The sequence below is a fragment of the Rhipicephalus sanguineus genome, chromosome 2 (assembly GCF_013339695.2).
Source record: "Rhipicephalus sanguineus isolate Rsan-2018 chromosome 2, BIME_Rsan_1.4, whole genome shotgun sequence".
In the NCBI taxonomy this organism is placed as follows: Eukaryota; Metazoa; Arthropoda; class Arachnida; order Ixodida; family Ixodidae; genus Rhipicephalus; species Rhipicephalus sanguineus.
Window position 1 is genome coordinate 22,485,100 of NC_051177.1, and position 23,444 is coordinate 22,508,543.

Sequence of the window (23,444 nt, forward strand, 5' to 3'; positions counted from 1 at the left end):
AATACATATTTTGTGTTATAATATCGATGTTCAGGGACAAGCTATATGTTGGTGAAAAATCTCGCAAATGCAAATGATTTCTTGTGCAGCAAATGATGTATAAGTTGCAGTTATGCCATTATAGTTTATAGATACTGCAAGCTGACGGCACTATCTTTATTGTGCAGGCGCTCCACTTGTGCTTTCATTTCCTCATTTCTTGTATGCTGACTCATCCTATCGAGCTGACGTTGATGGCATGAATCCAGATCCCAACAAACATCAATTCTTCTTCAACAGTGAACCTGTAAGTTATGGCTTTAGTAATATTAAACTGCATACGGTGAAAACAAACATCTTCTTACCTTAATTCTCATTGCAGACACTTGGCGTGACTGTAAATGTTCGAGGTCGGATACAAGTAAGCGTCGTCTTGGAGCGAGTGTTTGGTCTTGGGTATGCTAACAATTTATTTTGTTTATTTCAAAGTTCTAGAATGACTGCTTAGAGTACTGCTTCAATCATGTTAATGAGACCTGCATGACTCAACCTAATGCAATGATCGAAAACATTATTTTACAAAACCTTTCTTGTCATGAGGATCATGTGACCTAGTGAATTGTTGCAGCTTCAAGTCTCAACCTACATAGGTTTTTTTTCGTGCCTTCTAGCATTGAACAAGGCGTAATGGCTTTGAAAATACTTTACAGTCCTCTGCCAAAATCTGACAAACATGATAATGCATATATAGTGTGTGGCTCAAAAATGAAGACTTGAAGTGCAAGCCTGATAAATGTAAGAAAGAAAAAAAAAACTAGTTGAAGAAAGAAATCCCTCTGAGGGGCTTGCATCTGCAAAGAAAACAAAAAACCCAAGAGATCTTCACTGCATAACTTTTCAGTAAGATATTACAGTATGTATAACAATAGGTCTCATCCTCATTACAGGCCCTTTTCTCGCGTTGCTGAAGGTGTGCTGCCACTCTTCTGGCAGGAAACGGTAAGCCCACTAGCTTTTACCTTTCTGATGGTAGAGCAAAACTTCAACCACCATTCTGCTTTCAGCGTGTTGAAGCAAAAGAGGACACAGTCAAGCTTCTGAGAACCATTGTTCAACTTCCCGAGTACTCTCAGTGGGGCTCTGTTGGCCTCATTATCATCAGCTCAGTGCTACTGGCTGCTTCAACGTTCTTGCTATTCAGGTGGGTATTTTACCTAATAAGAACTACCCTGACAATTCTTCATGCTTCTAACTTTCTCTAAGGGCTGGCAATGACGTTGACACATGCAAATTATTTTTTTGGCAAGGACAGCTTGCCTTTATTTTTGGTGTATATTCATTTCTTCGATGTTGTAAGTGATTTTTAATGTGCCCCATCATTTTCACTGTCACTTGCAGCATGATGCAACACAAAGAAAATAAGTTCCAAGTGAAGAAAAATTTATGCTAAATATTTTAGTGCTATGAATTATTCTTTAGCATCTTCAATATCATCGTGATCATATAGAATGCATCCATGAAAATTATTATTTTTACACTGCTATCACTTAATAAAAGTATCTGGTCTAGATTTTCAAACCCTATAGCAATGTAAATGTTACACAGGGCAGGCACTACAGATCCGACATGAGGGCTGTGTTTACGGTAATTTTTGAAACTGAGACATTATATACACACAGGTGCATATGCTAGCTCCTTGTACTATACTGTTATGCACAGAAAGTGCCTTTTGCTAGAAGCCACAGGTGTCACTTACAAGACAGAAACAATGGTGCACTGCCCCCGCACCTACCCTTGGACTTGCCCTCAAGGGTGTGGGGAAACACTTCACACCACTCCCCTCTGGTTGCATACTTTAGCAGTTCCAATTAACAGCTGAATTTAATCCTAGACATAAAGGTACACTGCTGGAATGAGCCATGTGTAAATTAACTTCCATACTGTGACCTCAACGACGACAATTTTTTTCTGTGCCACCCTCAATGTGCACTGTTAATTTGACCTGGTGTTCACGAGGTGGCTGTTCGAGCGAGTTTGCTGTTCAATAAATGCAGCACGTGTTAGCAGTTTAGCGCATATAGAAGAGGTACTTTGAAAGGCACGAGAAAAACAGTGCTAAGTTTAGCGCTTACCTGTCTCTTTGTGTCGCCCCAATAAATGCTGCAGTTTTGACCTGGAGCTCCCCTCCACCCCCACTTCACTCCAGCGATGCCATCTGTCTTGCACAATAATCATTTCAAGCAATTAATACGATTTAATAATGCATGCGTTTCTCTCTTCCAGGCCACGGGTAACAAGGAGGGAGATCACCAAAGTGCAGCCTATTGCTATAGACGTAAAGAAGCCTGGGGATGCTACTTGTGGTGATATGTTTCCAAACAAAGTGGAGCGCATCCTGCAGAATGGCCTTGATCGTATCCCCAACTCATTTGGGATCACGGCAGTGCGCAACAACTTCATCAATGAGCTCAAGAACACCAGGAGGACTTCTGAACCATCTGCACCCGCCGAGATTAACATCTACAAGACGTGACTGCCTGTCACTCCAAGACCGCAAGATGTCTCTTGTACATAATACTCCCGCTCTTTAGTGGGCTGTAGAGGTACTGCGTCCTAATTAATTTCACAGTGAACTGACTTGAAACTGTGACAAATTATGTACATAGTTCCTTCCACATTTTAGACACCTTGTAAGAACTTTTACGCGTGTCATGCTGTGCCTTGAACAGGACTGCTGCCAAAGCAAAAAGGAAGAGGTCAGGCCAGATGTTATGCTGCTGCAGCAGTGTTACAGAAATGCCATATTTGCTTAATCTGCATGTACAGCAAGCAATGATCTTCAGGAACCAAATGGAACTGCCATTTTCACATTTGCATTTTTCTGCAGTCCAGTTTGATGGTCATGGGCATATACTAGGTATCTTATAGGCATCATGTGAAAAACTGCTTAGTGTTCACATTATATGCTTTCTTAGTGTATGTCAAATAAGGCATACGTTTCATGAATACGGTTCTTTCGTGGGGGAGTATTTCGCCAGCTCCAAATGTAAGCGTTGGAAGACTTGACATGCTGAGGGGTCACTTGGTTTTGCATCTGTGCCTTGCTTCAAGTACAAATTACATACAATTTGCGGTCTATTTACACAATCCTCTGACATGCTAGATTAACTTAATGCCAGGTCTTGTGGGGATACTCATATGTATTAAACTGCATTTGGAAAAGACAGTAGTGTTTAAAAGGTAGCCTGGTACATCATTGTGCGATCCTACAATGCATAGTCTTTCCTTCGATTTATTCTGTGCATGTCTACAGCATCTTCAGCAACTTTTCTTTTTCATGTGAACATGGCAGACTTAAGTAAATAGGTATATTTTGCTTCGCCAGCTACCAATTTAGTGAATAAATACAAACACCGATCCTCGAGGTAATCATAAAAATATGGCTCATGTCAAGCTATTTAACTTGTCTTCTGTGTATATGATAGGTTCTGTGCACTACAAGTGTAACAAAAACTTTCTGGCTTGACAAACACACCAACTGTTCAAGTTGAAATTGTCTGAGTTGTAATGTACATACATCTTCCTGTCCTGTCCCTTGCTTTTTTTCGTCCTTTTTTTTCCTCACATAGACAAGCAGCCATACAGCAGTGCTCATAATTTGGATCTTTTTTTTTTTATTGATGAGTTGTTTCTGTCAATACTTCAGCCACATTCCAGAAGCAACCTCTACAATTTTTCTGTTTTTACTTCTGTGATAGTCCATGAATTCTGAAGTGTGTGAATTGTGAATGAAGAAAAATAAAAAAAAAAACCTGTACCACATCAAGCTTTCACAGTGTTGTAAGCATTCCCACTAGAATACTTCAGCTACTTCAACTACTCATGGCTTCATAGGCATGCATATGCCCAACCCCCTCCCCCCCTTTGCCAAGTGCGCACACCACTTGCTAAAGAATCTGCATACTTCACTTAGCAGGGCGCTGTTGTGTGATGAACAGGTAAGTTTCAACACCATACTAATCTCAACACATGCTACCAACAAGTATTTCAGTGCACAAACTCTTTACTATAGCTGCATGAAACTACTGTGTAATGTACGCCATATACAAATCAGTTCCATAGAAATGTGTAAGGCTAACATCAAGTTTTACTACGAGGAAAATTGCTACAGAACAGCAGGCAGTACTGTTTAAGTACTGAATAAATAAAGCACTGTATTTGCTTGTTCCCTCCCTGGCTTGGTGTCTGTGCTGTTATCGTTTTTAAAGAATCATGTACCAGCTGGCCCACGTTCACACTCTTGTTGCATGAATGGGCTGCATTAAGCATTATTCCACCTGTGGCCATTGCAGTGGTGACAAACATGTAGAAAAGTGTGCTAGGAGGCAGTATATTTCTAATCAGTTAGGCTGAGACGAGAGGGAGTCATCTATAGGTTGGCACAGCATGATAAAAAATCTAACGGTGTACTCTTGGAGGTTTTCCCACCTGCAGTGAGCCAGCTAGGTGTTAAGTACATACGAGCATGCCACAGCTGAAACTATGGCTATTAAAAGCAGCCCTCTAACACATAACTTAGCAAGCAGAGGAAACTTCTTTCAGCAGGATAGGCTGCAATTTTATGTCATCGAATTCACTGCTCATATTCAGGCATGTGTGTCCAACATTGACAGCATGCTGGTGCGCTGAAACAAAGTGCAAACAGTCCACAAAATGTGTATGACTGTCCATCAGCGCAGGGGCGTAGGCAGAAATTTTTTTCGGGGGTGGCACCTCCTTGATCTGTAGTGGGGACGAGCAGGCAGATGTGGTCGAGTGTCATTTTCTGCTCTGTATGCTATGGCAAAAAAAAAAAATTTCGGGGGGGGCACGGGCCCGGTGTGCCCTAACGTGGCTACGCCCCTGCATCAGCGTAGCTTGCTCAGATGCATTATTCAATTGAGTGTTGGCAAGTGTCACTACAGACCAAGGTCTGTTGCAATTCAATATAGCTTACCGTCAATGGAGGGGTTCCACCCAGCTCCTCTGAAATTTTTTTTACACTTGGTATGTGCATATATAGATGCACACGCGTGCGCGCGCGCGCACACACACACGCACGCACGCACACACGCACGCACGCACGCACGCACGCACGCGCGCGCGCGCGCACACACACACACACACACACACACACACACACACACACACACACACACACACACACACACACACACACACACACACACACACACACACACACACACACACACACACACACACACACACACACACACACACACACACACACACACACACACACACACACACACACACACACACACACACACACACACACACACACACACACACACACACACACACACACACACACACACACACACACACACACACACACACACACACCACACACACACACACACACACACACACACACACACACACACACACCACACACACACACACACACACACACACACACACACACACACACACACACACAGGTGGGTCAGGCCCCCGAAAAATGTTTTTGCTACGCCCCTGATTACTGTTTCTATGGCCTCTACAGGAAAGCATCAGCATACCTTAGTGTGAGACACAAACTACTGCAGCATGTCCTGCCCAGTCTCCATTCCCTTCAGCATTAGTAATGCATTAGTAATGCCTTAGTAATGCCTTTAGAATTAGTAAAGCATTAGTAATGCCTTTAGAAAAAAAGTCTAACTGCATTTTATTTCATGCTGAAGCACATTGCGATTCGACTTTTCAGTACTGTAACCCACCATGGTGGTCTAGTGGTTATGGTGCTAGAGTGCTGACCCAAAGGCCACAGGATCGAATCCCAGCCGCGGCAGCCGCATTTTTGATTGAGGCGAAAGCACTTGAGGCCCGTGTACTTAGATTTAGGTGCACGTTAAAGAACCCCAGATGGTTGAAATTTTCGGAGCCTTCCACTAAGGTGTCGTCCCTCATAATCATATCGTGGTTTTAGGATGTTAAACCCCAACAATTATTATGTATTATTAGGGGCGAAGCTCCTTAAGGCGGCACCCGTTCGTCCCTCGTAGTCGTAGTAGTAGTCGTAGTGCGTAACCATTCTTACGCTTTGACCTCCAAGGTGGTGCCGGTGGGAGATTTTTCCTGTGCGTTGTTGAACAATAAAAAATTCGCAGCGTGCGCGTTAACTAAAAGCCGAATTCTTCTGTCTCTCATTCCCCATTAGCAGCCATTGGCATGTTCCAGTAGGAAACGTTAGTAGAAGTAGAAGTGTAACTGTTAGCTAAAAGCCGACTTCTTCTGTCTCTCATTCCCATTAGCAGCCATTGTTTACCTCCAAGGTAGTGCCTGGTGAGATTTCTCCTGTGCGTCATTAAACAATAAAAATTTGTTCAAAACGCCGTTGATTGATGAAATAAACCAACAAAAGACGCCAGATGTTTTGTAAAAGCAAAACGAAAGAACGCCAGATGTTTCTAAAGCAAAATGAAAAGACGCCAGCTGCTTAACGAAAGACGCCAGATGTTTTCTAAAGCAATGGTTTTCTAAACAATGAAAATTCACAGCGTACATGTAAAATTAAAGTGAGCTGCAAGTCGTCATAACTCATCGAACCTTTAGGATAAACGCGCCCGCTCTCACGTCGGTGATGATGTACTGGGCAGAATTCGCGGAAGATTCACGGTTTACCGATGAACCTCCGCAGCTTCGCCCACTCATCATCATTCACTCCGTGGATAGTGCTGTGATTTTTATTTTCAGTATTGTATGTTGGCTGCCCTTGGCACATTGGTGCATCTGTAAGCCATTGTACATCTTCAAAATGGTGCCGCCACTTCTCTCTCACGTTTATGTCATATTACTGTATTTTATAACACTACACAATAATAATAATAATAATAATAATAATAATAATAATAATAATAATAATAATAATAATAATAATAATAATAATAATAATAATAATAATTGCGGGGGTTTTAGGTGCTGAAACCACGATATGATTATGAGGCATGGCGTAGTGGAAAGGTTGCAGAAGTTTCAACCACCTGGGGTTCCTTGACGTGTACTAAGTACACGGGCCTCTAGCATTTTTGCCTCCAAGAAAAATATGACCGCTGTTGCTTAGAACACTGCAGTCATATTACTTTTGTAACATCTGCTTCATGCAACAATCACACATTTTGTATATTGCAGTGCTATACTTACCATTAAACTGTAACAAATGTTTATTATGATGCTGCTTGAAATTAATCTCACTCTAATCCAGTGCATAAAAGCACTTCACAGACTCTTCTATGGCTTTGAATACTTTTTAAAAAGCTTTGTGACAGATGTCACTTTTCTAGTTTTGTAGTTGGCTACAATCGCAATGCTACACAAACTGCTTGTGCATTAACCGGACTTCTGATAAGTTCATTCTGGTAAAAAAAATCAGTCTTCTGTCTTTTCAAGTTGTTCTGATAATGGGGCAAATGTAGCAAAAGAATTGATTTCAAGATATTGAGAGTTAAAGAGAAAAAAGCCTTTTTCAGAAAGCTTATTTCAACAAGGCCATGCAGGCCTTGTTGAAAGTTGCAGGGGCGTAGCCAGAAATTTTTTTCGGGGGGGGGGGGGTTCAACCATACTTTATGTATGTTCGTGCGTGCGTTTGTATGTGTGCGTGCCTATACGCAAGCAAAACTGAAAAATTTTGGGGGGGGGGTGAACCCCCCCAACCCCCCCCCCCCCCTTGGCTACGCCTCTGGAAAGTTGGAACAGTGTCAAAGGTGGCAGTTCTGAGGGTTTCCACTCCAAGGAACACAATGCATTGTGTTTTCTACGAATGCCATGGTTGCTTCGCATTCTATGCAGACACAGTTACTCGTAGTCAAGTTTTGCAGAAGGCTGTTGCTAGGGTTACGTCCAGACGTAACTGAAGTCACCGCTATCGTTACGTCCAGTTTAAAGTCCCTAGAATTTTCCCTGTTGAAGAGCAGGGAAAAATCTAGGGACTTTAGTTCAGTGGTGCGATCTTGTACGCGTTACAAAATAAACACGGAGGCGTGGCATGACAACCGGCCGCACGTGACCGCACGCGATTGGTCAATGCAGAGCCGTGACGTCTGTCGCGGTTCAAATGGGCCATTCGCGTGCGGTCACGTGCGGCTGGTTGTCATGCCACGCCTCCGTGTTTATTTTGTAACGCGTACAAGATCGCACCACTGATGTGGTTTTCCACACATTATTCTCCTGTTGCTCAGTGAAGGCCCTCTGCGCCCTTCGGGCGCGGAAAACTAATCGTGGCTTCGCCCTCGCTTCGCGAGTGCGGCCATTTCGCTATCGCTCAATGGCTGGTTCGCAGGGTAACGGTCACGCGCTACTGGCCGCTGTCGCGGCCACGCGCTGTTTAGCCCGCGCGCCTGCCCCTTCGGGGTAGGCGGAGGCGCACGTAACCCACGAGCCGCGTCGCGCTCCTCTGGCAACAGACTTCAGCAACACCTGAGACAAAAAAAAAGAAAAAACATTGTTAGCATCGAGGTTCGAACCTACGTCCTCGCAGTTCCGAGCACGACACGCTAGCCGCTGCGACACTGAGGCCAATCGGTTCGGTATGTCTAACGGGCTGTATTTGTATCATCCACTGGTATCATCACGCTGGACGTAACTTTTAAGACTCGTTATTTTTACGTCCAGACGTAACTGCAACGGCTCTTACCGTTACGTCTAGACGTAACGCTAGACACTTAGAAACTGGCTACGATCGGTTTAAAAAAAAATTGTTTTTTTTTATTGAAATGATGGAATAGGAGAGGTTGGTGCCATTATAGTGGCACCGGCTACTCCTTCTCGCTTAGAATACAGAATATGAAGTCTTGAGGCACAAAGCTTTGTTCACAGTCTGAGAAAAGGGGATGTGGCTGCTCGTTAGCAGTTGGTCTCAAAAACCTGGTCCATGAATGCGCCTGGAATGCACGGCTTCAGCGTTCAAATTAATGAATGCATGGCTTCAACGTTGAATGAATGCGCACGTCTTCAAGAGAATAGTTGTAGAAATAAGGACTAGTGGAAGCTATGCGACATCTTGCAACTTGTGAGGCCACACGCTCCCGTGTTACAAGTAATATTGAGCGCGACTGTACATACATAAAAAGGGGGGGGGGGGTCGAACCCTCGCCTCTCCCCCGAAGTGAATTTCTGTCTTGAACTTCGTAATCATGCGCACTTGGTGGTATTCTAGACGAATTATGAATGCGGCAATTAATGCCGAATTATAATATCTGCTGCTTGTTGTGCCTTCCTAGACGTCCCTAGACCACGTAGATAAAGCCACAGATAACCCACGAAACACAAAACCTCTACAAAACGTCTTTAAAACGTTTAAAACCTCTATAAACCTCTATATTTATGGAGGTTTCGTGTGTCGTGGGAAGATAGATCAAGGTCCACCTGGAGAGCTTTCTGGTACGCGTTCTGCAATAGAACGGAACGAAACATTCAACTTTTACCTCCTCGCCATATGATCACGTTAGCAAACTCTCGTTGCTGCAACATACTTTCCAACGCCAAAACTTCACATTTACGCACTCTAGGTACTTCTCCCTGCTACAGTACCTAGAAAACATGCTAGGGACCTCTGCTAGGGACCTTTGTGCCTTTTATTTTGCGGCTAGGGACTTGGGTATGCACGCAGACGGACGACGGACAGCACCACACTGGTGCCAGTGGCGACAGCTCATACAACTTGCCAACCTCCTCGCGGCACTTTGCATCGCGCTGAGCGTCTGAGCTGCACGCATCGCCAGTCGACGTTGTTGTGGCTGGGGTGCGTCTCGGAAAGGTAAGCGAAAGCTAATGGAAGCAGCTGCGGCTACACCCCATGCGCCTGTCAAGAGTGCGCGAAGTTTGTTGCTTTTCGAGGCATTGTAATTTGACTGTTCGCCCATGCTGCTGCATCTTGTCTGCACGTGTGAAGCATTATTCGCGCATGTAGACAGGCACGCGACGTTGGCGCAAGTATAGTTTGTTGCAATTCGTGCAGCTCTTGTCATCGTTGTTGGGAATGTGGAACTGTCGCATTCGCGACAAGGCGACCGAGAGCACTGCTTTTGCGACAGCCCAGTAGGCGACTTGTATGGGTGTAGATTACCTTGATTTTACCTTTATCGTGATATCTAGGCCAAACTTGCTGGTTGTGTTGCGACCGTGTGAAAACATGTCGGTTTCTCGTTGTGCTTTCAGGCTCTCGGAAGAAGTGCTAACTGGGACACCATGTGGGTGTGACGACTCGGAAATAAAATATGGCTTTGAGTCGTGTTCTCGGTGAGTAAGGCGCCGATATGCGAGGCGCGCGTATACACTGCTTGCACCTTTATAACGTGTGCATACGAAATTACATAGGTGTACGTATCTTGTTTGTGCCGCACACAATCGCGTGTTGTGTTTGCACCGAACGGAAGAAAGCAGTTCATTTCGAAACTTGTCAATAGTGCGAGGGTAATTACCCCAAGACCATATAATTGGAAAGTGTATGTCGTCAAAAATTTGTGAGAACTTCTTTAGGTTTCTGAGGTGAAGCCAGACGTCGTTACCAAGTAGCGTGAACGTTGTTCTCAGCGCAAGCGCGCGCGGCACGATTCGTGATTGGAAATTCGTTCAGAGCATGATGCCATGACGTGCGCCCCCCGAGCTTATCTGCAGTCTGGCCATTGTATTCGCCGCATGAAAGCATTGTCAGTACTTGTACTGTTGTGTATATCAGTTAACTTTCGTTTGCGGCCTTTGTGTACAGTCATCCGTACAGATAGCCTTGATGATGTAGTACAAAAACATGACATCTGCACTTGCATTTACACGTTGATGAAAAGGGGCAACGTAATATAAATTTAATTCTCTCATTATGTAGGTATTTTGTTTATATATTTTCAGTGCCAGGTGAAAATGAATCCTAGTTTAGTCACTGGCTTCGCACATGCTAATAAAGGCAAACAAGGAAAATGGCGAGCTGCGAAGGATATGTTATTGGACGTTGCCCAACATTTGCCTAGCGTTTGAGGGTCTTATTTTCTTTGTCATTTGCTTGGTGAATGAAACGTATGTGCTGCCGGCTACCACGTTATGGCACGTCAGAAATAATAATTTTGCCCGTCGAAAGAGTGCTCACAATTTCCCTCCTGGCTCTGTGTCATTAGATTGCTGTTTGGAAAAGTAAAAAACCCTAAAGAATGGCACATACATTCTTATTTCAAAATTCTCAGTATCCAGGTGTTTCTCACTTGCTACACTGTTGTCATGGCGTATTCATTCTTCTCGGTGACTCACATTTGTCAGTGTTTTGGGAGCTATTAAACGGTCAGTTTGTAACAAGTTTTAAGACAATCGAATTGTTTGGGCTTACTAACACCACTGCAATGTTTGGAGTAAAGCATTAGCATTACAAGTAAGTTTCTTCACTTTATTTCACTTCTGTAGTGTCTGTTTATCTGTTCATTTCTTCAGTGTCACTCCTTTAGTGTCTACTAAACGACCACTGTGGACACAACCTGACTACGGGAAGACAACACGTGGCGGGCTAAATTAACAAGCTAAAGTAGTGTTCATGTGCCAATGTCTGAAATTACTGCATAATTTATTTAAGACTTAAAGGTGTACACGATATGCTCATTGCTGACAGTCTCGTGATGTAGCAAGGACTTGCATATGGGCACTGCTGTGTAGGCATAGCCTGCTGTCCTCATTGTTCATTGTCAAAATGCAGTTGCGTGCATGCTGGTCCCCATCTTTGAATGCATTTACATTCTGGTACTTGTGTGAGCTGGCTTTGGTCTGCATGGGTAACTATGCGGAAACTTGTTCTCCTTTTCATGGATTATGCTCTTTCATAACGTTCCTTGGTTGCACAATAGGTAATTTGCCCTCTCGTTGTCTGTTTGAATCAGTTGTGCCTGCTTTGTCAGCAGAAAATCATATTCCACGATGGTTTCTCAGTAGCTGTGGCACTGTGCCACCATGCACAATGTCGTGGGTTGAATCTCGGTTACGGCAAATATATTGTTATACTTCGAATTAGGAGTACCCTGTGGGACAAAATATATCCGCATTCTTCTGCTATGGAGAGTCTTAGCGATATTGTGGTTTTGGAACACAGCAACCCACATTTAATTAGGTAGAAACCATGCACAATGCTACAGCTTTTCTTTTTCTTCAGAGGTGCTTTGGCTTCCCCGTTTAGATCATAGAACTGCAATAGTTTTCTCAGCATTTTAGAACATTTTTTTTTTCTCAGTGCCTCTTTTTTTTTCTTTTTTAGAACTAAAGATGTATTGTTATCTGGTTTACTCAGGCGACAGAACTTCTTGCAGATGGTGCAGTGTTTTGCGTTCTTTCTCTCTTCCCTCTTCAGATGCTGACATTACACTAACATTCATGCTCACAAATTATAGTTCCTTTTGACTTTCATTTCTGAGGTGAAAATGCACTCTGAGTGGAAGCTGGCTTTGTAGCAGGCAGCATTTTGTGCATGCTTGAATATTGTACCATGTTGGCAGAATCACCTAAGCATCTAAAGTTTGGTGCAGTGCAACATGTGACCATTTTGATTGGAAAGTTCAACAATTTAGTAAAGATTCAGGATTTGAAAGGATTCATGATTGAAGCACAACACACGTGTAGCACCAGTGATTTGTGGTGTCACTGCTAAACCTTTTTTGTGCCTCTTTTTTTCAGTTGTCGTTGGTGTTGTTGGGTTTGTCCTGGCTGTTCTTGGTGGTGGGGGTGCTCTGCTGCTGCCAAGGTTGTTCAGCAGCATTTTAGATGAGGTAGTTTTCCTGCATTCTTTATCGCTACACTTGCTCAGCTGTTTCTGCTTCAATGACAGCCCTTAAATGCTGACATGTGCAGCTACTCATTGGGACACTGTACTGTACATTTAATCCGTTATGGCAGTTTTTGGTTTTGTAATAGCCTCGTGATGTATTCTAGGCTTGCCTTGCATTTAAAAGAAACCACCAGGGTTTTTTTTATTATTTTTTTAATACACCACCTCCATTTCTCAAGCATTCTGAATGTTTTGATCAAGCACGAATACATCAGGGCTGCATTCTTCTTTTTCTTTTTGTATGAAACTTGGTACAGCCTGGCTTCACTATAGCATTGTGACATTGTAGACAGTCTCATTTTTTCATGATTTTAAAGAGTATAAAGGATCTTCTTTTTACTTGTGTGTCAAATGACACTTCTATTTCTCACTTGGCACATGCCAACATTTTTTAAAGCTATACTTTATATATTTCTTAAATTTTGTTTTATTTGCAATACTTCTGCTCTCAGCTGAGAGCATAGCAGGAGGGAATACAAAAAGTTGGTACATTATATGAAATGTTTACAGAACAATCAAATATTCAGACGAATGTAGGAAAAGAGATGTTACAGTAATACTATATTTCAACAAACATTGCTTATATCACTGAAGTGTAACTGTCGAAGATTGAACACCATTTTGACATAAGTTGGCATTATCACATCCTATGCAAAGTATTTGAAACAAAGAAGATAAAGAACTAACCTGTAGTTGTTCTTGGTTGTGCCAAGGCGGGGCAACCGACAGGTGTAAATGGGGATGGGAGTAAGCGGTGTGCCATTTGATTGGGACAATTCTAGTTTTTTGTGTCTTCAGTTCTATTTGCGAATTCTGAGAACAACTTGGTGTTTGTGATAGATGGATGCAGTTGATTCCATTCTCAAATGGCTAGTGGAAAAAAATGAATGTTTAAAAGTTTCATTACTGTAGAAATATTCAGTTAATTTCTTTGCATGCTTGTGATGCGTAGGTCGAGATTTGTAAAATGAAATGTATTTCAACGTATTTATGTTGAAACTGTTGTGATGGTTACCCCTGCTGTCACACGCTGTATGTATTATTGAAAGCAACTGGACCTGTTATCAGAACAGGATTTTTAAACTGCAGTTTTGGAACGTTCTATAGGTGTCAACTTTTGCATTTTACAGCAACCACAATTACCTTTGTAATGGCTGCAAACATAGAAATTTCTTTGTTATCAGCAGAACTAAGTTTGCACGCATATTGGCCCACATCATGAACCCAAATTGACTCGCATGTCATATAACAGCGGCGCCTTACCCGTACTTGCCTACAAGGCTTGTTTCAATGGAATGCACTATACTTGCGGCACATTTAGGTAAAGTGGAATTGCAGTGGCACTTAGCATTTAAAGACATGATTGAAAGACATGGTTCGTACCTGTGAGTAAGGTAAAGTGCTCATCGTTTTCCATCACGATTGCTTTTCAATTACTTTTTGTTACCTTTTTTTTTACTGTTTAATGGCCATACTGCACAAACTTTACTTTAATAGTAGTTATTGTGAAATTAGGGGCCTGTTTATATTGTACTTATATATCTGTTTTACATTTTCTTATGTAATAAGAAATCAGGGCATATATCAATATAGCATTCTCTGGCCTCTTTTTTTTTTTTTTTTTTTTTCTCCAGAAACTTCCTTTGGTTAATAATTCGGATGCATTTCATCTGTGGCAAGACATTCCTCTACCCATCTACAGGAAATTCTACTTCTTTAACTTGACCAATCCAAAGCAGTTTCTTGCAAAAGAAGAGAAGCCAAAGTTTGAGGAGGTTGGACCTTATTCTTACAGGTAATTGGCTTTTTTCTTGCTCAGCAAATGTGATGTATTGTTTATTTTCTATGGTTATTTTAATGTCACTGCTTAAACAAGTAACTGATCATAAGTTAGTGGACACTGAATCTTTAATTAAATTAGCATAACTTACTGAAAAGGCATAGATTGCAGAATTACTTCACTTATTTTGTTTTTAATCGTTTTCGTATTAATCTCTCCACATTAGATGAATAGGAGGATATTCATGACGCCGTAGGTAATTGTAGCCAGCTCCTCACTGCATGTTACTGCCTTGTAACATTGAATTTCAGCTGTCCTTTGCACTTTGCTGCATAGAAATGAACCTTAATGATTATTTTCTCATTTTTTTTTTTCAAGTTTCTTTTGGGTAACTCTTTTATAGATAATAATAATGTAGCAGCATGTGGCTATTTCAATTGTGTGCAATTTTTTATCATAAATGTGTTGCTTCTTTGCAGGATATTTTTACTAGAATATCACTTTTGCATGGCAACATCGGATTTAAAAAGGGCTTCATTGGTGTGCACTCTTTGAATTAAGATGTACTTAAGAATTATTTCTAATCTAGAGCTTCTTTTCCATCATCTAGTAGATTAAATGAATTGCAATTTTGAACAATTTTAATGATGCTTGCAGGGTGACATGGGTAAAGGAGAACATCACCTGGAATTCCAATGGCACAATTTCCTACAGGGAAGTCAAGACATACTTTTTTGACCGAAACGAATCTGTTGGTACTGAAGAGGACCAGATCACGACTATCAACGCTCCTCTTGTGGTATGTTGAGCATGGGTACTTGAAAAGCATGGAGGCTGGCTATCTACCTGAGAAGTGTGCAGACAATTGCTGTGTTTTTTGGCTGAACAAGACCAATTTATAACTTTAGTGATGATGTTATATCTGTTGCTGTATTCTTAATGGGCAATATTTAAGAGTGGAGCTCTTTCATTGCGCCGGGTTGTGCGAACAAAAACTATCATCATGAATCAGCACGCGCTCTCTTCGTCCTCTTCTTCCTCTCAGTCCTCTTCATCTTCTGCCTCGCTCCCAAAACACGTGTGCCGATTTTCTCCGGTGCTGGATGGAATAACTCTGATGGGTGAGAGAACAAGTACAGAGAGAGAGAAAGAAAGATATAAAGGAAGAAAATCTTAGTGGAAAAAAATTCCTCATGGGCAGCGGGATTCAAACCTGCGTACCCACGGTCCGAAGGCAAGCATCTTAACCACCCGGCTATCCAGGCACCCTAACAGAACATAGCATGCAAGGTGGCAGGAAAGGGAGGTGAGGATGAGGGCAGGGAGGACAGTATAGGGTAAAGCATAGCATATAAAGAATGAGAAAGAGAAATACAGAAAGAGAATCAAATAAAAGAAAGGAATAGAGAGAGAAAACGAAAGATGGAAAGAGAAAGCAAGCGAGAAATAGACAAAGATGAGAAAGAAATAGAAAGAGAGAGGGAAAGAAAGAAATAGAAATAAACAGGAAATATAGACATAAAAAAGCAGATAAATGAGAGAAAAACAACAAAAAAGAGGAAGAGAAAAATAAAGAGAAAAAAGGCCACCCAGCTCAGCACTTCCTTCAGGCTTGGCACCCCTAGTGCGAAGCTGTCTTAAATTTTTTTTTGCACTTGTGAGTATTGTCACAGATACTCACTCGCATTAATTTATCATGGCATGTGTGTCTCATTAGGATAGAAAATTGGGCGAGGTATATTATGTCCATGGTTAACAGTGCAAAAAGGCGTGGACAAAGAGAACAGGCGATGGAGTGCTGTGTTTAGACTGAATGTTTATTCGAATGCAGCTGGAATTAAATATACCAGCTGTTACAATATCTAAATAACAATGACAAATTCAATAAAGACGTGCAAGTACTAATCTTGGGTATTATCAAAGAAAACACTCATCAGCGAGAGTGACAGAAGCCTGGGAGACACATGAATGCTCATACTTTGCATTGTCAAAGGCCTCGATGATTTCACTGGTGCGCCGCTCTGGATGACTCATCAGAATTGCTGTGTTAGAAAAAACAGGTGAACAACCTCAGCAATGGCAATGAAGTGGTAAATGTGAGCAAGGCGTACCATTAAGAGAGTTAAAATGTTTTTATCACGGAAAGTCTGAGTCGCAGAGCAGCGCACCTGTGAAATAGCTGAGGCCATTCATATTAGAAAGCATGCACTGTTGTGTCTCTCCCAGGCTTCTATTACTCACGCTGATGAGTAGTTGGCTTTCGTTGGTAATACCTGAGATCACCACTTGTGCATCTTTGTTGAAATCGTCATTGTTCTTTAGATTTCGTAACAGCTGGTACATCAATTTTCATTTGCTTTCCAATAAACATTCACCTGAAAGACAGTGCTTGTGTCATGTGCTCTCTCCTTTGTCTGCATCCTTTTTTGCTGTTAACCCTGAACTTTGTCTCTAACGATTGCGAACGCCTTGTTGTAAAAGCTATTAACATAGGCATTCACAACTACATGTCCTTTTTTCAGAGTTAACCGCATGGAATTTTTACAGCTGCATTTCATTAAGTGAGGCATGACCTAGGTTGTGAACAATTAGCAGTTTGGCACAATTTGATTTTCTGTTCCCTATAAGAAGTAGCAGTGGTGGATCTTTGCATGTTTTACAGATACCTGATAACCTTTCACCCAATCCTGTCTCTTAAGGTTAAACACCTTTTCTCACATAAAAATAACAGTATCATAAGTGTATTGTGCAAATCGTGGGCAGTGTTCCTACCACACAAGGACGAAGTGTCTACTTTGTGTCCACAACTGCCAAGGAAAGCACAGATATTTTATCACCTCTGTGAGCTTTACCAATCTGTTAGTTTCATTTCAGTTGAAATAGCTTTTGTTCCATAAAGCAGTGCACTTTTTAGTGCATAGCCGTTGTGATTTTTTGTGCAAAAGGCAGGTTTTTCTCAATTTTATGGGCCTCTGGTACTTTTCCTGTGTGATGATTGGTGACATTGCTCACGGTTAAATTGGTTTAATTCCTTTTGTTCCTCCAGGCAGCGGGTGTCCTTCTGGATAAGATTCCAAATCCTCTAAAACGCAGAGCAATTGCAATTTTTATTAACATACTTAAAGAAAAGCCAGTTTCACGACACACAGTGGGTGAGCTCCTGTTTGATGGATACAAGGATCTGCTCGTCATCGCCAGCCAGAAGCTTGACCCTACCTTGCCGCCTACAGATGGAAAATTTGGCTGGATGATGCTGGTTAGTAACCAGCAGGATTGTTAAGATCAGTAATGTTAGATGTCTTTTTGTGTCTGTGGTTGAATGTTTGCTGCCGTATAAATTTGAACAACAGTTAGCACTCTGATAACTACAATTTAGCCTGCATTACATAACACACAACACTCATCATTTGTTCTGTATCTTGGTGGAGATTTGGTCGTTTCGATTGATCTACCATGCCATCTTACATTAAAGCTTTGAATGTAAAAGCTTCTTGTACATTCATTGCAAACTCGTGCGAATGCTCCTATGAAAAGACTCCACCTGTCTGCTTTGCCAAGTGTGGCTATTGTTTCACAAGATGCTACTTATCTATGCCGACCCTTTAGAGTTTCTGAGTCATCACTCCTAAGAGCAACTCCAGGAAGGAATAGGTTTCGGTGCTAGTGCAGTGAAAGTTAAAGGCCTCTTTGTATATAGTAGTAACTGGCTGTGACATATCTTAATTACTGCTGTGGCACTTTACACCACACGGGAACTGTGACATGGTTGCAAGTGGACTCCAGCAAGCTCGTTTGCATCTTGAGCTAGTGTCCCACGTATTTATTTTTGTTTTGCACTCCCATAAACTATTGGCCCTCTTACAGGGCCTAGATAATAGTGGCTTACATTTGCACTGTTATAAGTACAATCATACCATAACACAGAACATGTATGACAAAACAAATGTTACAGCAATGGCAGATTTTGGGGCAGTCGCAGGTGGTTCCTGTTTCTGTCACATGAAGATTAAGCCCAAATAAGAGGCATTGCAGTCGAGTGAGATAGAAAGACCTCGGAGACACATTCTTGAATAAGACAATGGAATTGTTCTGAACCACTCACTCTTAGCATTCGTTTCAGCAGTTCATTCCACTTTGGGCTGTTTTTAAGTAGACACTGCTTGTAACAGTCCTTAGAAAACCTCTTGCATACCTTTCGTGCTTATTCCTTGTTATACACAACTTTGTTTTATTTATATATAGTGTTGCTTCTTCTTCTTCTTTTTTTTTTTGCTAGTACTAGTTCATTTACAATGCTGTTTTATAGAATAAACCTTTTCAGTGTCCTCTGTAATTTCAATAAATGTATGCCCATTCTGTCCTACGCATTACTTGCCCCTTCGATGTCTGATAAAATTGAAACTAAAAGTGGGCTCTTGCTTGCCATTGTACTTTACATTCTTTTCTCTTTTTTATCTATTTATTATTTTCTAACTTTTTTTTTTCCCTCACAATTTGAGCCCATGCACCGGCATTTTGAACGTGGTCTTGTTTGGTTGATGTGGGCATAAGCTTTAGAATATGCTGGAAAAATCTCAATCTTTTATTCATTTAAGAACATAATTATGCATGTGCTTTTTGTGCATCCCTAGACTAAATGCCCTGTGTCCTTACCTTCCTTGTGTTGCTTTTTCAGCGTAATGGTTCAAATGATGGCCTTTTCACTGTGTACACAGGCAAAGGCGAAATGGACAAATACAATGTTATCACTCGTTGGAATGGCCTGCAGTAAGTTGTTCATGCGCATTCACTTTTAAAACTGAAATGAAATTCATTTTTGACAATGACGTTCTAATTTGCTGGAATGTTTGCTGAAAATTCTGACTCTTGGCTGTGTAGTTTGTTGTGCAAGAGTATTCAAATGTACTTGTGTGGTATATATATCTAATGCTTAATAGCACAGTATAGCATGCATTTTTTGAGTTACATGTGTGACTTATTCTTATGCAGAAACATGACCTGGTGGAATGGGACATGCAACATGATAAATGGCACAAGTGAGTACTACTGACTCAGTTCATGCTTGTGTCCCTCAGTTCATCAAGTTTCTCTCACCTGGCATCATCAATTTTGGGAGAAAAAACAAACTTGTAGTATGTTCAATAGACTGTCACTGTATAACAAATTTTTGAGCTCTGTGTATTTTGAGGCCAGGCCCGTAGCCAGGAATTTTTTTTTGGGGGGGGGCACTTGCTGACAACCGTAACTATTTGAGAAAAACACCTATTTTCATTATTTATTTTCGATAAAACACCATGTGTCATCAAAATTTCTGGGGTCTGGGCCCCCCCGGGCTACGGGCCTGTTTGAGGCACTTGAAGAGAATTTTTTTTTTGTAAACTTTGCAGTGACAATGTTTGTGCTCAAAAGGCAATGACACTTTTTCTGTGATACTTAGATGGCGAGCTCGTGCCTCCACTGAAACCTGGACAGGAGTTTATTGAAATTTACAGTCCTGACTTCTGCAGGTAGGAACTACAGATCGTCACTCTAGTCTGTAGACAACGTCGGCAGCATTTTGTTTGAACTTGATGTGGACGTAGTCCTTCGTGTTAACAATAGCTGCAGTATCTCATGCAATTGTTTAATTAAGGCAAATATTTAAACTGATTGGCTCACTGTGATCTTATTTTGTCACTACATCATTCAAATGGCTTTGTCTTATTGAAATCTTTAGTGCTGCAGCGTTTTAAAAAATCTTGCAGCCACGAAATCCTGAATATTCTGAGCCACTTCAGTGCGGCCACAGGAATAAAATCTAATGCCCAAGAAAACGTGCAGACGTGTTGGACATTTGCTTAACAAAACACGTTGCGGGGCAATTTGGTGGTACATTCTTACCTAAAATATTCCAGCACTACTTTTGACAAGGACACGACGGAGAAGTGCATGACAGGACGAGAGCTGACTCCAGCTATTTTCATTTACGCCAAAATTCAATGAATGTGCAGTTTTGTACCGACGTAGGAATGAAGAAACGCGTCTGATGATTGAGGCATGGCATATCGAGAATAGTGGTAGCGCATGCGTGAGCCAACCGTCGATTAACTTGCATAAAGATGAAATCAAATGCCTTAACAGTTATCTTTCGCGTAGGCCCCCACGCGTGCCGGATTGATAGGTTCGCCTATTGCATGGGCATGCGCAGATAAGTTTTGATGCCTTCTTTTCCGCCGTTGTGCATCTATTCAGTTGTTAGTCGGCGTTTAAGGTGTCCTGACTTCTTTCTTGTGTCCGTGTTTGCACGCCCTGTCTTTTTAGAATGAAATCACACGCATTACACTTCATAACAAATGAAGGCAATGAATGCATGTGTAATCATAAAGGAACAATAGATTAGGGTTGGCTTACTGCAAAACTATCAACTTCTGTTTAGTATTCTAAATTCACAACCACACAAAAATACAGATGTGGTGCTGATGCACATATCGCCTTTCTGCATGATAAAGAATGCTTCCTATAGTTTGCAAGCTGATCGATCCTTACTTCTGCTTAGGATTTTGATTACCTCAAGTCATGGTTCACGATCGTGAAGAAACAGTGCAAAAACAACTCACGAACACAGAGACACGCAGTGTTCATTTGTTGTTTTTGCATTGTTTTTTTACGATCGTGAAAGTATGTTCGTGTGCTGCAGTTTGCTACGCATGCGTGCACATGCGTATGCACTGCGGCTCGACATGGTTTCATTAATTGCCATGATGGCATCGCTGCTTCTCGGTGTCAACTCCCTCTACTTCGTAATAAGCGTAGAATAAAGCAGGGATGCCTAATAATGTACAGAATGTAATTTCAAGCCCAAATTGTGGTGTGCCTAAACAACAGTAGACTATGCAGAGCAATCCGAACGACCCTTTCACACAGTACCAAGACTTGTCCATCAGGCAACGTGATGTGCCGGTTATTGCGATTTTCAAACGCAATTTAAGAACACAAATCCTATTCAAATTGTGAAAAGAATGCTAGATTCTGTCACTATAATTCAGTCTTTCCACTTCCACCATTGTCTTATGATATGCTCTGGCCAGTTGTCAATCATAACCTTTGTTATTTTCAATGTGTTTTTCATGAGGTGTGGCAAACTTGTTCTCATGCAGCTGCTGTGCCCACTTTCAGGTCATTCAGAATGCAGCATAGTGGCAGTACATCAATGTTCGCAATACCCCTGGAGCGGTTTGTAGCTCCAGAGACCACTTTCCAAAATGGCGAAAACTATTCTGCAAATGCCTGCTTTGATACAAAGCGCAAACTGCGCTCTGGAGCAATGGACCTTGGCCCATGCCAACATGGTAACCACTCTGCTATAACAAAGATTTTCCACAGTTTGCTTTGTCCTGGAATATGATACCAGGGTGCATATTTTAGGTTAAACATTTTGGGTCTACATCTTCTAAAAGCCTTGATCAAAACAACCATAGTATGGACTTTGTAGCAGATCTTCTAATGCCTTAGGTTTTGCTTTGTCAGTTCGCACCACTGCACTGAAGCTGTAATTTATTTATGGCAGGGCGTAATAAGCAAGAAAAACAATGAATTTTTCAATGACTACTTCTAAATACAGCTTGCAGGTCATGACAAACTTTTGATGAAATAAATCAGCTGCTCATCTTAATCTCTAAACCTTCAAATCCTGAAGGTTGACCACATCTGTCTTGTAAAATGAGGGTTTTGAAGAGTGTTCATATTTAAATTTTTCATTTTTTGGAAGTGTGTTCATATTTAAATTCAGCACAATTGAAATGAATGTGAAATGGTTCAACAGTCTGTATTTTTATGTCTTTCTTTTCCTTTGCATTGAGTCTAGCATGATGTGTCGGATACCATAAAAGGCCTAGATAGCTTACCAGCCCCTGTTGTTCGTATATCAGGGACACTGGGCGTATTTTGGCTACTAATTTTCCAAATTTCTGGGCTGTGCCATATGTCTGTCAGACCATCCTTTGCATTCTTTCCTTTTTATCATGCCTGCTTTGTTTTTAAACAAGGCAGTCCATGCAGCATCTCAGAGATAAACTCTCAAAGATAAGAGAGATAAAATCTGAGATGAGCTCTCAAGACTGACCTCTGCATCTTATCTATGCAAGTTTGCATATTGCAAGTTTCCATAAATAAGTAAATTAAATGTGCCACTTTTTAAGCTGTATAGCTAGCAGAACTTTCCCCCAAAATATTTTCTTGTCTGTGCCCTCCTGCGACAATCTTCAGTTGCAAAGGGTGCATAGATAAAGGAGTGTGAAAATAATGGGTTTTACAACATTTGTTTCATTTATGTTTAAATTTATGTACTAATTGAAAATGAAATATTTATTTTAAACTTGACTCTTTTTGGTAGTGTTTCCATTGAATATAACTGTATAAACTAGCAATTTATGTCAAGAAATCTTGTTTCAATGTTGCTTTTATTGGATATAATATAGACATATAATAGGCTGATGATGAGGATAGGCTATCTTTCATCACCTAATGATAAAGTACAGCTTCCACATTTATTTTTAAAGACTTTTTGGCATATTTTGCTGTGTCAAGGTGTTTTCTGGTTAAAGTGACATCAAGCAGTTAAAGTAATTTGTGAAAAGTGATGAATTAAGTCTTCACCGGCGTTGGCACATGGTCATGATGAGCTGATCACTTGTTAGTTATCAAGTTTAATAGCCTTTGTTCATAAATCATTGATATCTTCTGGGCAGGGCTGGGCAGTATCGCGATACAAGAGTATCGCGATAGTACTTCAGAGATACTTTTGAGTATCTGTATTTCTGTATCGAGATACATTTGAAAAATGTATTTGTATCT

The 23,444-nt window shown here is 41.3% G+C and overlaps 1 protein-coding gene across 1 annotated transcript in view; it reads left to right on the forward strand.

Annotated features, from left to right (window-relative positions):
• Positions 1 to 23,444, forward strand: part of LOC119381087 (uncharacterized) — a 108,142-nt gene that overhangs the window by 75,344 nt on the left and 9,354 nt on the right. Inside the window, exons 12-24 of the mRNA XM_037649073.2 lie at positions 168 to 286; positions 362 to 435; positions 927 to 978; positions 1,044 to 1,180; positions 2,263 to 2,510; positions 12,682 to 12,773; positions 14,467 to 14,627; positions 15,270 to 15,411; positions 17,659 to 17,868; positions 19,288 to 19,379; positions 19,602 to 19,648; positions 20,050 to 20,119; positions 21,768 to 21,940. Coding sequence (XP_037505001.1) covers positions 168 to 286; positions 362 to 435; positions 927 to 978; positions 1,044 to 1,180; positions 2,263 to 2,510; positions 12,682 to 12,773; positions 14,467 to 14,627; positions 15,270 to 15,411; positions 17,659 to 17,868; positions 19,288 to 19,379; positions 19,602 to 19,648; positions 20,050 to 20,119; positions 21,768 to 21,940 — 1,617 coding nt within the window. The remainder of the gene's footprint in view (positions 1 to 167; positions 287 to 361; positions 436 to 926; positions 979 to 1,043; positions 1,181 to 2,262; positions 2,511 to 12,681; positions 12,774 to 14,466; positions 14,628 to 15,269; positions 15,412 to 17,658; positions 17,869 to 19,287; positions 19,380 to 19,601; positions 19,649 to 20,049; positions 20,120 to 21,767; positions 21,941 to 23,444) is intronic.